The sequence below is a fragment of the Acomys russatus genome, chromosome 4 (genome assembly GCF_903995435.1).
Source record: "Acomys russatus chromosome 4, mAcoRus1.1, whole genome shotgun sequence".
Lineage (NCBI taxonomy): Eukaryota > Metazoa > Chordata > Mammalia > Rodentia > Muridae > Acomys > Acomys russatus.
This window is the reverse complement of record NC_067140.1, coordinates 16680006-16695262: the sequence shown is the minus strand read 5'-3', so window position 1 is coordinate 16695262 and position 15257 is coordinate 16680006. Positions and strand designations below refer to the sequence as shown.

General features: G+C 44.9%; 1 protein-coding gene across 1 annotated transcript in view; it reads left to right on the top strand.

The window, feature by feature from the left end:
• Positions 1 to 9743: 9743 nt before the first annotated feature.
• Ptgis (prostaglandin I2 synthase) overlaps positions 9744 to 15257 on the top strand; it is a 30899-nt gene continuing 25385 nt past the window's right edge. The window contains exon 1 of the mRNA XM_051143832.1: positions 9744 to 10059. Coding sequence (XP_050999789.1) covers positions 9983 to 10059 — 77 coding nt within the window. The 5' untranslated portion in view covers positions 9744 to 9982. The remainder of the gene's footprint in view (positions 10060 to 15257) is intronic.

Below are 15257 nucleotides of genomic sequence, written 5' to 3'. Positions count from 1 at the left end.
CTTCTGTAATAGCAATAATTTGGGGAAAAGATTTCCTATGAAATGTAGAAGATGTGGAAGGAATGGTCATGTGGCTCATGTGTGTAGGTCATCCAAGGATATCTGAGACAATTCCTTAATTTCGGAAAACTGACTAATGGGCTGTGCTCAAGGCCAACAAAAAACCAGCATGAGCCATTTGTTTCCTGTCCACCCAAAAAGGATCATTCTAAAACACAACTAGAAAATTCAAGGCCTAGTAGGACAAATACAGCTACTAAAAACTTAGATAAATCATTTAATGGAGCTAAAGATGTTCCTAGGGATAAAACTAGAGGTTTTAAAGATAGCCAAAATTTCAGATGTTTTAATTGTGGTAAACAAGGTTATTTAAAAGGTATTGTAGACAAGGCAATGCCTAGAAACAATGTCTTTGTTTTCTAGAAATCATCCGAAAAGGAGGCCCCAGCCTTCTGGAATATGCAGGAGGTGTGGCAAAGGTGGACAGTGGACTAATGAATGTAGATCAACGAGGGACAAACAAGGTAACCCTTTGTCAAGAAATGCCCCAAGAAGCCCCGGTACCAAATTCAAATCGGCCATCTCAGGTCAACAGTTGAAAAACTCATTCGCAGAACAATTAAACATTGCTCTGAATAGAGACCATAATAACCCAGATATCAAAACCAGAGCAGCTTCAATAGACAGAACAGAAAACTCAGAAAAGACAAAAAAAAGAACAAAAACAAAACAACAACAAAAAAAAACCCCAAGTATTTTTGACAAACTACTATAAAAGATAAGAGACCAAAGTTAAAATTGCAAGTAAATGAGAATAAAATTAAGGGCTTATTGGAAACAGGAGCCAGTGTAACAATTTTGTAAGATTCCTGGAATCCAAGCACTTCAAAAGGTCTTTACGCAGCATCTAGGAGATGGGGCATTGTCTCAGGTAAAACTAAGCAAATACATTGGACCAAAAGGTAAAATGGAAAAATAAAGTCCTGAATATAGACATTCATAAAAAAATACATTTATGTGTATATATATGTATAAATATATATAAAGTTTATTTAATTGGGGGACTTTTTCTTTGTTTTTTGTTTTGTTTTGTTTTTGTTTTTGTTTTTTTTTTGAGATAAGTTTTCTCTGTGAAGCCTTGGCTGTCCTGGACTCACTTTGTAGACCAGGCTGGCCTCAAACTCACGGAGATCTGCCTGCCTCTGCCTCCCTGAGTGCTGAGATTACAGGCATGTGCTACCATGCCTGGCTCATATAAGTTTAAATCAAGACAGATAATATAATTTGCCAATTCCTCTATTTGGAACAGCTTTGAGACTTACTGAGACATAAAAGTGTCTTTAGTCATGACATCTACTATGTATGGCTATTAAATCTTTGGCTACAAAATACTCAGGACTTATCATGTCATTCTTTTAAATGGAATAGATAAAATTTTATTTTAAAGTTTGGTTATATAGTCCAAAATAATTTATATAGAAAACCAAATGCCTTACCAGCTTGAACAGTGAGCAGAGAATCATCTTTAACTGTACTGTGTTCAGTGCACAGTCCATACATGTATTAATACAATGTATATTACCCTTGAAGATTAATATTTTGCAGAGCACTAAAAATGACAAGACAAGCAGCTCAGGTGGTCCTACCTCACAGATGGCCTCAATAACCGTTTGCTTAAAAATCTACGTCTGGGACAATTTCAGAATGGCTATCTAGATCGTCCAACACCACAGACTGTTCTAGTCAGGACGGCAGGACGGCAGCTAACCTCTGGACTTTCTTGTCATTCAGAGACAGCAAAAGTTTCAGCTGGTTTTCTTAAGTCTGGACAATATCCCAATCTGTTTTTTAAAATTATTTATTTTTATTTTATACACATTGGTATTTTGCTTGCATGTCTCCCTCCCTCCCTCTCTCTCTCTCTCCCTCCCCCCCCTCTCTTTGTATGTGTGTGTGTGTGTATGTGTGTGTGTGTGTGTATGTGTGTGTGTGTGTATGTGTGTGTGTGTGTGTGTGTGTGTGTGTATGTGTATGTGTGTGTATGTGTTGGATCCCCTAGAACTGGAGCAACAGGCAGTTGTGAGTTGTGATGTAGGTGCTGGGAATTAAACTCTGGTTCTTTGGAAGAGCAGCCAATGAGTGCTCTTAACTGCTGAGCCATCTCTCCAGTGCCCCCAACATCCCAATTTTCTTGCCTCCTCCCCTAAAAAAACTATGTACCAAATCAGCAGGAAGCAATTTAAGAAAACTAGGCCTTATTTCCAAGAGGGAGTGAATGGTTATTGTTCATTCTATGGGTGATAGGTGTTTTGTTATTGTTTTAAAATGGCTGGTTATAGGAGTAATAAGTAAAAGGGTAGATTATTGAATCTATTTTGAGACCAAAGAGCATTAATAAGCCAAAAATCTTACACTGGTATAAATCTTTGTATACTAATACAGATTTAAGATTATATTTGGTTGCAACATACAGCATGTACCTATGCAATTCTTAAAAATGCAATGTTAAGTTCTAACCATTTTGAAAGCTACTATTACTAACTATTTAGAATTAGTGAGAGATGCCAGGTGTGGCAGTACACGCCTTTTAATCCTAGCACTTGGGGAGGCAGAGGCAGGAAGATCTCTCTGTGTGTTTAAGGCCAGCCTGGTCTATAAAGTGAGCCTAGGACAACCACAAATTATACAGAGAAACCCTGTTTTGAAAACAAAACAACACAGCAGCAACAACAAAAACAAACAAAAAAGAAAGAAAAAAAAAAAAGAATAAGTAAGAAATGCATATTTAAAAAAAGAAATGCATATTAGTAGATAATCGCACTCTTGGTCATGTTAGAGACTACTTTCGTTAATTACAAAAATATGTTTCCTAGATTGACAGATAATAAATAACTAGAAACAATCAGATAAGATAGATAGATGGTCTTCTACAGAACATGGCATTTAAAGATTTTATTAACTTAAGGCCTTTTTGACAATGAGACAGATCTGCTCCTGGCAGCACCCCTGTTTTCCTTCAAAGATCATCAAAAGCTTCATAGGTGGCAAGCTAGCCTCTGAGTGAGAACACATCCTTGTGTCAATTACAGACAGAATACTGTTCCAACTGGACAAACGGGATGCAGGAAAGTTGGCTGCCAAGCTTTGCAAGGACAAGGTAAGCAAATCCTTTATAATTCCTGCTTCACGGAAAAGTTTGTCAAATACTCTGAGCCAAAAGACTGAAGATGATGCTCCAATGTTATAGAAAAAAAATTTAGGGCACTGTCCAGGCAGCCAAATATCTCTGTCATTTCTATACTTTTGGAAGCTGCTTACCTGTACTTCCTGCATATTTAGGTAATATTTATTCCTTCTCAAGTCTCTGATGGGGTTAAAGACTACATAGTTATGGTCTCACAGCTAAACAAATTGTTTAGGATGATAAAAATTGATAAATTGTAGAATACCTTATTCAATGGTGCCAGAAATACAAACGTAAATCTTACCTAGTAATTTTCATAATTATTATTACATATCATTTGTTATTATAAGAGAAAAAGTCTTTTATTAGATTAAAAGGGGGAGATGTAGGCATAAGGTCATTGTATAATTCAAATGCCGATTTCTGTATTCCCCATAATCTGGTTGCAATCCTTGTTCTGAGAATCTCCTGTCCTTTGCTATGCTAATAAGGCAGCTAACTGCCAGTTGCTGAGCCCGGGTAGAAAATGGGGCTGGACTTCCTGCCAGCCAGGGGAGGAGGAGTTAGAGGAGAAAGTATGGCCATGGGCAGAGGTCCAGGAGACATAAGGAGAGAGCTCGGTCAGGAAAGACACAAAATCCAAGCATCTGGGGGATTTGGGCAAAGAGGAATCCAGATTGGCTTAGAGGGTTAAGAATAGAGTAATAACTGCTCATTTATTGTGTTGTGGGGCTTATAAAACAAATATAATAGAGTCTTAAATTATTTGGGTGGTATTGGATTAAGAGAGAAACTGAGAAACACAGTTTTATAAAAATAACTTTAACATCTGTGTGACAAGGCACCTTGGGTTTTTGTTTGTTTGTTTGTTTTGTTTTGTTTTTTTTAAAGAGGTCTGGTCAGTCTGCTGGAACATCTGTGGACTGGTCTGGCGCTCCTGAGCACAGCAGCCTGCCTGCCTGCCTGGACCCTGTTGAGCTGAGCCCTGGGTCGCTCTTGGTTTGCTCTTCCACATGCTCAATGTGGCGTCTGTCCAGATTGTGAGTCATTTATTCAGTTAGTTAGCCTAATTTTAGTGTTTTGTTTTGTTTTGTGGTGAGCCATACCACTACAAGACAAAAGACAGAGTCTTTCTATGTCTGTTCTTCAAGACAGAGTTTCTCTGTTTGTGTTTTGTTGTGTTTTGTTTTTTGAGACAGAGTCCTGGAGCTCTTTATGAAGACCAGGCTGGCCTGAAACTCGGAGATCTACCTGCTTCTGCCTCCCAAGTGTTGGAATTAAAGGTGTGCACCGCTACACCTGGCTCAGACTATGTTTTAATCTTTATTTCCACATTTGAGCAGGGGAAATGGCTGAGATCCTTACCGCTTCCTGCATCAGCTGTCTGAGGTGTGGGTGGTAACGTTTCCTAGTTTTGGGGTACCAGTGTTGTCAGATAAAGATCCAGAAAGCAGACATCTCCAGCAAACCTGTCTATTTGCATTTAAGTTCGAATACCATTTTAAGATCATTTATTTTATATTGGGGGACTCACATGCCACTGAGCACATGAAAAGGTCAGAGGACAACTTGTGAGAGTCAGTTCTCTGCTTCTACCACGTGTGCTCCAGGGATTGAACTCCGGAAGTTAGATGTGGCTGCAAGCGCTTTTTACCAGCTGAGCTATATCCACCACAAGATAAAAGTTATAAGTTAAATTTTTTATTGGCTATAAAGATATTGATAAAAACTTTTTTTCTATACAACATTTATATAATTTCTGATGGTTTTGTGGTTCTTCTTGCTGCCTGTAGTTTATTTTATTTAAGAGTAATAATATCAATGTATATGTAAAAAAGAAATATAATAAAAAATAAAAAAGAACTTTTTTCTAAACTAGATTCTAAAAAAGAAATTAAATTTACATTTATTTTCTTACTAAGTAGTCAAGGGACACACACACATAAAGAGGTTATAAACTATTTTATGCTAATCAAAATACATTATTTGAAATACTTTGGGGGAAATCCAAATGTAATTGCCTTATGAGATTTTCTTGATATATTGAGATTGCTACACATGAGCATACTGAGATGTATAAATAGCTTGATTCATAATTGTGGAGATGAGAGCAAAATCCATTTAAATGATGTTCATCAGCATTTTTTTTTTTCTTTTTGGTTTTTTGAGACAGGGTTTCTCTGTGTAGCCTTGGCTGTCCTAGACTCGCTTTGTAGACCAGGCTGGCTTTGAACTCACAGTGATCCATGTGCCTCTGCCTCCCGAGTGCTGGGATTAAAAGTGTGTGCCGCCACCACCACCTGGTTCATCAACACTTTTATTAGGTTATTGCTGTGGGCTTATTTTTCAGGATTATGATTGGTTAAAAAAAAAAAAAAAAAAAAAAAAAAAAGAATGTTGGGACGAGATTCGGTTCAGTGGTTAAGAGAGATTGCTGCTTTTGCAGATGACTCAAGTTGGGTTCCTAGTACCCACATGTGACTTCTCACAACTCTCTGTAACTGCAGCTCTAGAGGATCTGGCACCCTCTTCTGGTCTCCGTGGACACTGCACTCACATGCAAAGACACAGACACACATGAATAAGAAAAAGATCATAGCTATATATCTTTGTTAACGATTTTTTTTATTGAGTATTTTTATTTTGTAAGGTGAATAAATAAATACATTTTTTGAGGTTTTTTTGTTTTTGTTTTTGAGACAGGGTTTCTCTGTGTTAGCCTTGGCTGTCCTGGACTTGCTTTGTAGAGCAAGCTGGCCTCGAACTCACAGAGATCCGCCTGCCTCTGCCTCCCAAGTGCTGGGATTAAAGGCGTTATGCCACCACCACCCGGCTTAAACATATAAATTTTAAAAAGAGCCTTATACTCATCTTAAAAGATTACTTTTGTATGTGTGTGTGTATGCACTTGTAAGTGTGTAAGCCAAGAAGTCAAGAGATGGCTTAGTGGTTGAGAGTGTGTTCTGCTTTTGCAGGGAAGTCGGGTTCTAGGACCTACCTCGGGTGGCTTGCAACTGCCTGTAATACCCCCAGGAGGTCTAGCACTCTCTTCTGGCCATCTTGGGTACTGCACTTCAGTGCAAAATCCACATGCTTTCTCACACATGTATAGTCATATAACATGTGGAGGCCAGCTTCAGCTTTAGCCTCTGATGTGCATCTAAACACACATACACACATACACACCCACACACTCCCATATACCCACACTCACACGTCCACCCACACCCACAAAATTCAGAGACAAAAAAAAAAAAAAAAAAAAACCCAAGCAAAAAAACCCATTAGACTGTTCCTGTGCCAGACTGTCTGGAGTAAGGATGTGAGCTTACACACATGTTAACTAGTTAAGTAATATCTGAAAAGCTACCAAGAGGGCACTTGCCAAGTTTAGCTATGAGGTGAAATTCAGAAGTTTTGCGATTGTTATTGGTACGTAATACCAGAAGTCACTTTTTAAAATAAAATTGTATTTTATTGATTGTTAGTGCAGTGGGAGGTGTGTGGGCTGGCGCACATGTGCCCCAGCACTCATGGGTGGGTCAGAGGACAACTTGAAGCTGTTGCTTTTCTCTTTCACCAAAGGGGTCCTGGGGGTTGAATTCAGGGCACCAGACCCAGCCACAAGTGCCCTCAGCAGCCCAGCCAACTTAATGGCCTAAATAACAGAATTTTATGTTCAAAAGAGCATGGATGTGCAGTGACCAGCTGTTCCATGGTCCTGTCTTCACTTCCCTACTACAATGGATGCAATCCTGGAAGTGGAAATGGAAATACGCTTGCTTCTCCCCCGGTGGCTTTGTGTCGGAGTGTTTCATCCCAACTGTAGAGATGAAGCTAGATCAGAAACTTGGCCCGTGGACCTGCCCCCTGCTGGAAGCCCAACTTAGAGGTGACCTCAAAGAGGAAGAGTAAGGAGGAGCTTCTACTGGACAACTTGTCAAAGAAGAGGACCTGGCGTGGACCTGGAGACAGAGCTCCGGCCAGGTGCGGAAGTGCAGAAATGGAAAGGGGTTCTTTCCCCCTGAAACTTGATGTTCTTCAAAATATAAGAATTTAGGCTGGCTCAGGGGTCAGGGTCACGCTGCTCTTGTAGAGGACCCAAGTTCGTTTCCTAGCACCCATGCAAGGTGCTACACAACCACCTGTTACCCCAGCTCCTGTGGATCTAGTGCCCTCTTCTGGCCTCCAAAGGCACTACACTTGTGTGCACCTACCTGTACACAGACACATATGTACATTTCTAAAAATTAAGAATAGATTGCAGGGCGCTGGAGAGATGGCTCAGACTTAAGAGTACTGGCTGCTCTTCCAAAGGTCCTGAGTTCAATTCCCAGCAACCACGTGGTGTCTCACAACCATCTATGAGATCTGATACTCTCTTTTTTAAATTAAAAAAAAAAATTATCATGCATACAGAGGGCACAGATCACATTATAGATGGTTGTGAGCCAACATGTGGTTGCTGGGAGTTGAACTCAGGACCTCTGGAATAGCAATCAGTGCTCTTAACCTCTGAGCCATCTCTCCAGCCCCCTGATACTCTCTTATAGCATACATCAGGCGTAACACTGTATACATAATAAATAAATAAATCTTTTAAAAAGAATAGATTAGCTGGGTGGTGGTGGTACGTACCTTTAATCCCAGCACTTGGGAGGCAGAGGCAGGTAGATCACTGTGAGTTTGAGGCCAGCCTGGTCTACAGAGCCAGTCCAGGATAGTCAAGGCTGCACAGAGAAACCCTGTCTTGAAAGAAAAAAAATAGACTGTAGGTAAACAGCCTAAGATCTAGTAGATCCTCTAGACCTCTCAGATGCTTCATTTGGTCAAGAAAGTAGGCTTCAGGCATGCCACTGGCCCGTGCCTGCCACTCTGTCCTCCTTGTGGTATCAGACCAGACCATGTGAAAGGACCTTGCGACGAGGGGCCCTTAAGTAGCAATGTGTTCAGGAATTGCACCAAGACAAAAGAGAAAACTAAAAACCAAAACGATGCAGGGCGAGAGGCCAAATGAGCCTGGACCACAGAGACAGCACCAGCGGAGAGCAGTTTCCCAGTGTAGCTGCAGCTGGGAACTCGTGCAGAAGCAAGCACCCCTCCCGCTTGCCAGACTGCCTGCTTCCTCGCAGTATTTGGCTCTTGGCAGTTCTTTCTGACTGGGGCATAGCTCAGGAATGTTCACACCAGCCTAATAGGTGGCGTGGCATCTCACACTCATCGAGACTGAGGAACAAAGTGTTGGTGGGGTCTGTCAGCTCGATCTGTGAACCCCATGCTGAGAGCCTGGGTGATGGAGTCACCTCCAGGGAAAGACTGACAAAACTCCCACACCTGAATCTACCCATCTATGTACCTCCTGGTGTTCTTCGTCTCATTCATCTATAAACGTCAAGACTGCCATAGCCATGGCGAGGGAGAACGGCCACAAATCCATTCTCCTTTGCCAATCTTTTTCCTGGTTTCGTTTGGAATACAGCGAGACCAAAGAACACAAAGACTTTGGACTTGAGTGTCAGGTACCAAGCTTGGCTCTCTGAGGGCAGGGACAAGGATGCCAGTGTGACCAGAGCAGAGGACTGTGTCTACAATGTGATCAGAGCAGAGGACTGTGTCTACGTCTAGTGGTGAGGGTGGGTTCAGCAGATATGCATGCTCCTGGGGGAGCGTGTAGGGATGTGGCTGTGTTCTGAGTGACAAGGGGTCGTGGTAGGCTCTGGTAGTGTGTGTGTCCTGGTTTTATGAAGCTCAGACTGGCTTCCAACTCACTATGTAGCCAAAGTCGGCCTTGAACTCCTGATCTTCCTGCCTCTGCCTTCCGAGTGTTGGGATTATGGGTCTGGTAAGCAGGCTCAGTTCTAGTAGGATCTTTCTGACACCATGGGGGAGGCTTGACAACAGAAATTGAGAGGAAGCCAGAAGGCCAGTTGGGGTAACAACTTGGGGGATGTTAGGAACTCTGCCTGGCTTCCCTTTTCTTTTTTCTTTTTTTTTTTTTTTAGTTTTTCGAGACAGGGTTTCTCTGTGTTGCTTTGGCTGTGCTGTCCTGGACTCACTTTGTAGACCAGAGTGGCCTCGAACTCACAATGATCTGCCTGCCTCTGCCTCCCGAGTGCTGGGATTAAAGGCGTGCATCACCATGCCCGTCCTGGCTTCCCTTTTCTTAACACCTGGGGGAAAGTCTGCAATCTCCCTTTCTTGACAGACACATCAGGTGCTTTCAGGTAAGTACGTCTCTGACCACTGGTCGTGGACAGATACTCTCCTTCTAGGCTAAGTCTAGAGCCAAGCTCTCTCAGAGAGTAAGCGGAGCGTGCAAAGCAGGCCCGAGGCTAACTCCTTAAAGTCAAGTGACTACAGAAAGTATCCTGCGGGCTCTGCGGCGATTCCCACCGCAGTCAGGACTGTGGGCAGTCCTTAGTGGCCTTAGTTCCTGCTGTGAGCAGTTCCACAGCTCAGACCACAGGGACGGAAACGCAGGTCAAGGCGGGCGGGGGGATGGGCTGGGAACCATGCTTTTGCAGGAATGTGGCGGGAAGGCTCTCCTGGTCCGCTCTAGTCCAGTCTCCTCCTCTCGACCCCTTCCCATCACCACCAGGGGCCCGCCTCCCCAATCCCCTCTCCTCCCCTGTGCCGCAGCCCAGCCACCCCTCCTTTCTCGCTCCTCCCTCTCCATCCCACGTTTTCTAGCCAGACCCCTGGAGCAGGAGCCTTTGGGCCTGGCCGGGCTGCGGATCCTGCTGTCCGGTGTTGGTGGCGGTGACCTGTTGCCACCCTGCAGCCGCGCACCCTCTAGCCATGTCTTGGGCTGCTCTGCTCGGCCTCTTAGCCGTACTATTGGTGTTGCTGCTGCTGCTGAGCCGCCGGCGCTCGCGGTGAGTGTCTCCAGGATCCGCCAGGGTCGGGAAGGGACGCCAGGTGAAGCTGAGGGTCTGAGGTTTGGGACGGGGGCAGAGTTGGTATTACCCATTCTGCAAGCCTCCACGGTGTTTCGTGCTCTAGGTTCTTAGACTTGCCGTGGCTTGATCCCGGGTGGAGGTGCTGAGACTGGGGACTGGACTTGTGGCCCATCTAGGGACACACTGATCCTGTGATTCCCATTCATGAATGAAGGTCCCATATGGGACACAGGACATACCTGCCAGCTGAGAAACTGAGGCCCACCAGTCCCACAGACTTTATAGAGTCAAACCAGATCTCTGGTCCTTCAAAAGTATAATGCCCGTGTAGACGCTGCTGTTTAGGAGAAAAACTAAAAACTTTTCTTCAACCCGGGGAGTTCAGCTGGCAGGCCTTTGTTTAAGGCATTTAAAAATTAATCTGAATTGCACAGACCCAGAATGCATTTGACTTAAACCAAAAAAGTACCCTCTCACCCCAACTCTCCTTCCCCTTTCCCCAGGCCTTTCCTGTTCTTAGTTTGAGCGGAACTTGCCAGATTTAAAAAAAAAAAAAAAAAAAAAAGAAGCCCACCCCCACCCCCAGACACATACACACTACTTGAGCCCAGTTTGAGAGTTAAGGGCAGTGGCAAGTAGTATCAGACTTCCCAGAAGCTCTCATCCTGAGTTCTTGTGGGATGTTTGTTTCATTTAAAAGCCACCCTTGGTCCATGGCCGGTAGCTGGGTTTCAGACTCTGGAAGTGCAGCGGTCTTCTTGCTGGCTTCCAGAGCCTGGAGCTGTCCCACCCCACATCCCCAGATGTTTTAAGCATTGCTCTCCTACACAGACTCCAGCTCCGGCAACACAGGGCAGCCCTGGTGTGTGTGTTTATGTTAGAGCACCTGAAACCCCCAGAAACACCGAGAACTTTAGTTTTTAAACAATGTGTGAGTTGAGTTTTCCAACAGTCGCCTCACTCCAGGCACTTTTCCAGGGAGGATGGGGGGAGTTAAAGCTATGTATTTGCTTATCTGCCCCAAGGAAAATTCAAAAGCCGTTCCTACAAGGAATAGCTGGGTGTCCTGAGCTGTGGGCTCTCTCTCTGCACCAGATTGGACTGTTCGGCTTCCAGGGTTTCCTTTCTCACTCCAGATGCTGGACGTGACATCTGTCCATGCTTCTGGGCAGGCCCTTGTGGGATTCTTTATCCTGCTCATGTTTTTGCCCATAGGCTTTCTGGTTGCCGTGAGACCTTTTTATTTTTAAGCACATTATATTTATTTACTTCAGTGTGTGTGGATGTGTGGGTACCGCGACACATATGCGGAGGTCAGAGGACAACTTGCAGTCATCAGTTCTCTTACCACGTGGGTCCCGAGGCTCCAGCTCAGGTCATTAGACTTGGTGGCAAACACCTCTACCCACTGAATCATCTTGCTGCCTGTCTTCTGCAGCTTTCTGTGTTTTGCATATAGCACTTTGCTTTGCCTGCTGGGGTCTGTGTGACCTGTGCTACATCCTGGGGCAGGTGTGACAGCTAAGAAGCAGATGGATTCTGTGAGACAGGACATCTGGGCTCTGGCTATTCTCCCAGAAGGGAAGGTCCCATTTAGGGAAGGAGCAACTTAGTGTCCTCTGTCCCAGTTCACAGTGTTTAAAGTGATGATGATATGACGGCAATGATGGCAGTGACGATAGTGATGATGATATGGAGTGTCTGGGAAGGAGGAAGACACCCCCCCCCCCCCCCCCCCGCCAAACAGTGCGGTTTGGCCTGATTCTTGTTGGCTGACAATCTGAGAGCTTCTTTATCTTGTGATGAAATTTATTTTTCATAGTTTTTCTTTTTCTTTTCTGAGATAGGGAGTCTCTGTGTTAGCCTTGGCTGTCCTGGACTCACTTTGTAGACCAAGCTGGCCTTGAATTCACAGCGATCCTCCTGCCTCTGCCTCCCCAAGTGCTGGGATTAAAGGCGTGCACCACCACGCCCAGCTTGGGATGAAATTTTTATACCTCTGGGTGTTAGAAAAGAAAATCTTAGTGATGCACAAAGAAGCAAAGGAACAAAGCAGGGGAGGAAAAAAACCTACCCAGGTCATTTATTTTCCAAAAAGGCTGCACCACGATCCAAACCAGGCTACCCACAGCTTGACTGGTACCTGATCTCCTAACCTTTTGTTCCAACCTCCTGTACTCTTCTAAGACACAGCCCTGCGCCTCTGGCAATGTGCATGAGCCTCCGAGCTCTGGCCACCTCAGTCATATCCCGGTGATGTTTGCTTACTGCTGGAAGCAGTGGCTGAGAAAACTCCAAGTCCCGCCCCCAAACCAGTAAAAACATCATATGAAACAATATGTCAAACATTCAAAAAATAAAATCCACCTTGGTGGACTGGAATTACTTCCTTATTTTGATATAAAAGTGTGTTAACCTAGTGGGGTGTTGTGGCACATGCTTGTGGTCCCAGCTCGTGGGAGGCAGAGGCAGTCAGATCTCTGTGGGTTCGAGGCCAGCCTGGTCTACAAAGCAAGTCCAGGAAAGCCACGGCTACACAGAGAAACCATGTCTCGAACAGCAACAACAAAACAGTGTTGACCTTCTTCTCACTGGCAGTCGAGCTGGTGTTGGCATCGCCTCTGGAACCCCCATTTCCATGGCCCCATTAGACGAACAACCAACACCAGAAAAGGACTGGGACCCAGGACTGAATGCCTGAGGTGTGAGAAATTCTAGGGGTGCAGTGATCCTCTGAGGACTCAGTGGTACCAGGAAATTTTAGGGATGCTGCCATCTTGGTTGATTCATGGCCCTCACCATCTTGATGTCGTCACTAGTCAAGATGGCAAGCAAGTCATACTGTTGCCTCCACCTTGATGAGGTCACCAGACAAGATGGCAGCCGACCTCATGGTTACGTTTTGTCTACCATGAGCTCAGTTCTGTGATGAAATGGGCCCACTTCCCCGGGACACAAGTTCTCATGGGGCCCATGCATTTCATAGGCTGAGTGTGGACTGTCGTCTTTTCACTCTCTCAAACGAGCATCTGAGTCAGATTAGCATTAGGGTAGAACTGAAGAAGCCACCGGCAGGTGTGTAGGCCCAGACTACCTAACTAAGAAACAGAGGAAGGAATTCTGTGGTCCTAACCCAAGGCAGGGAGTCCCCTGTGTCTTACCACAGGTTTGAGAGTCCAACAATGGCATCTGAATGTTGTTTTGAAGTCCTCTGAGCTTCTAGCTACCTGCCAGGCCTTTGCTGGGCTGGGAGTCCGTGAAGGAAATGGAATGAACTGGGAGGTGCGCCCAGTGCCTGTAGGGGGCGCCATTGCTCTGAAAGCGCATGGAGAAACTGGACAGGAAAAAGTGACCTTGGTGTCACTCTGTTCCTCTTGAGCATGGCATGGCTTGAGACTGCTCTGTGGCCCTCTTCATACTGGCAAAGTTTTTTTCTTTTTAATTTTTATTTTATATGTATGTGTGTTTTCCCTACATGTATGTCTGTATACCATGTGTGTGCCTGATGCCTGTCAAGCCCAGAAGAGGCCATCAGATCACCTGAAGCTGGAATTACAGGTGGCTGTGAGCCATCATGTGGGGGCTTGGAATTGAACCTGGGTCCTTTTTTTTTTTTTTTTTTTTTTTTTTCCCCCGAGATGGGGTTTCTCTGTGTAGCCTTGGCTGTCCTGGAACTATTTTTATAAACCAGGCCGGCTTCAAACTCACAGTGATCTGCCTGCCTCCACCTCCCGAGTACTGGGATTAAAGGTGTGCGCCACGTTGCCTGGCTGAACCTGAGTCCTTTGAAAGAGCAGCAAATACTCTTAGCCACTGAGCTGCGCCAGCATTGGCGGGAATTTAAGCCCCCTGGGAAACTTGTTGAAATTGTTACTCCCGATTTAAAAAATTAGTAGCCTTGAGTGGTGCCGAGACAGTGTGGGGCCTAACCACACTCAGTGGGTGTCTCTTCTTCTTTCCCTCAAACCCGATCTGAAGTCTCCCGGGTTCTCTGAGGAACTGACTGGAAAAGGGAAGAAGGGAGAATCCCACACCTGGGGGGCGGGGATGGGAGATTACACTTAGGTTTTGGAGGTCTCTAGAATTGCCATGCCTCTCCTTTGGTGGAGCAAGGAGGGGTATAGAGACTGGTAGGGGTACCATCTGGGGGACCTATTCCTTTCCTTTCTTATTTTATTTATTTATTTAGCATCACTATTTTACATTCCAATCCTTAAAGCTCACCCCTCATTTCTAAGGAAGTTTCTTGTATCTAAATGCCGAGTCCCCCACTCACTGTAACGCCCTCCTGGGCCCCTCACTGAAATGCTCAGAGACGTCTCATTCTGGAATTGTTACTGATCTGAAGGAGTGTCAGGTGCCCAAGACTGTGTGGCCCTGGCAACAGGCCATGGGATGTGTCTCCAACAAGAGAAAGGATCTAAATACTCTCCTAGGTGAATTTAAATCTGGAATGAGCCTCAAAACTGGAAGAGAATAATCTTGACGGTCACACAAAGAAACACACCAACATGAAAGGCAAGGACATTTATTTGTGTAAAAAATGTGTGCTGTGACCCAAACCAGGCTAGCAAGCATGCCAGGGCAGGAAGGCCACTTAATGTTTATTCTAAGGCAAGTTGTGACTGTGTCTTTTCTCCAGTGGCTGCGGTCCAACCCCTTGGTCTTTTTCAGTTGTGTCGTTTTAAAAAAGTCAGTGTGAGGGAAGGGAAGGAAAGGCGGGATGGGGTCAGAGGCAGGTCACCAAGTTCTGGGATTGATGCTGTCTCACCAGGTGGGGGAGATGAAAAGATTTTCATAAAATTTTTACGAGGGGGGGCTGTGTATGAAATATTGGCCCTTGGTGGGCTAGCCACCCTTTCCTCCATTTCTGAGACAAGGTTTCTTTTATATATGAGAATAAGATAATGATGGCAGATATTATATTGTATGGGAGTTTATTAAATGAGCATGGGGAGAGAAGGAAAAGGGGGGAGGGGTACCCCAGAGAGAGAGAGACAGAGAGACAGATACAGAGACAGGGACACGGACAGGAAGAGTAAGAAGAGAAAGGGATCTGGTGGAAGGTCTGTTCTTTTCTATGGCCCCGGGCAGGGCCACGCCCGTCCCCGCCACCCCCACCCCCGTGGCAGGTAGGCAATGACATCACAGGCAGGTGGACTCAAGCAGAATCC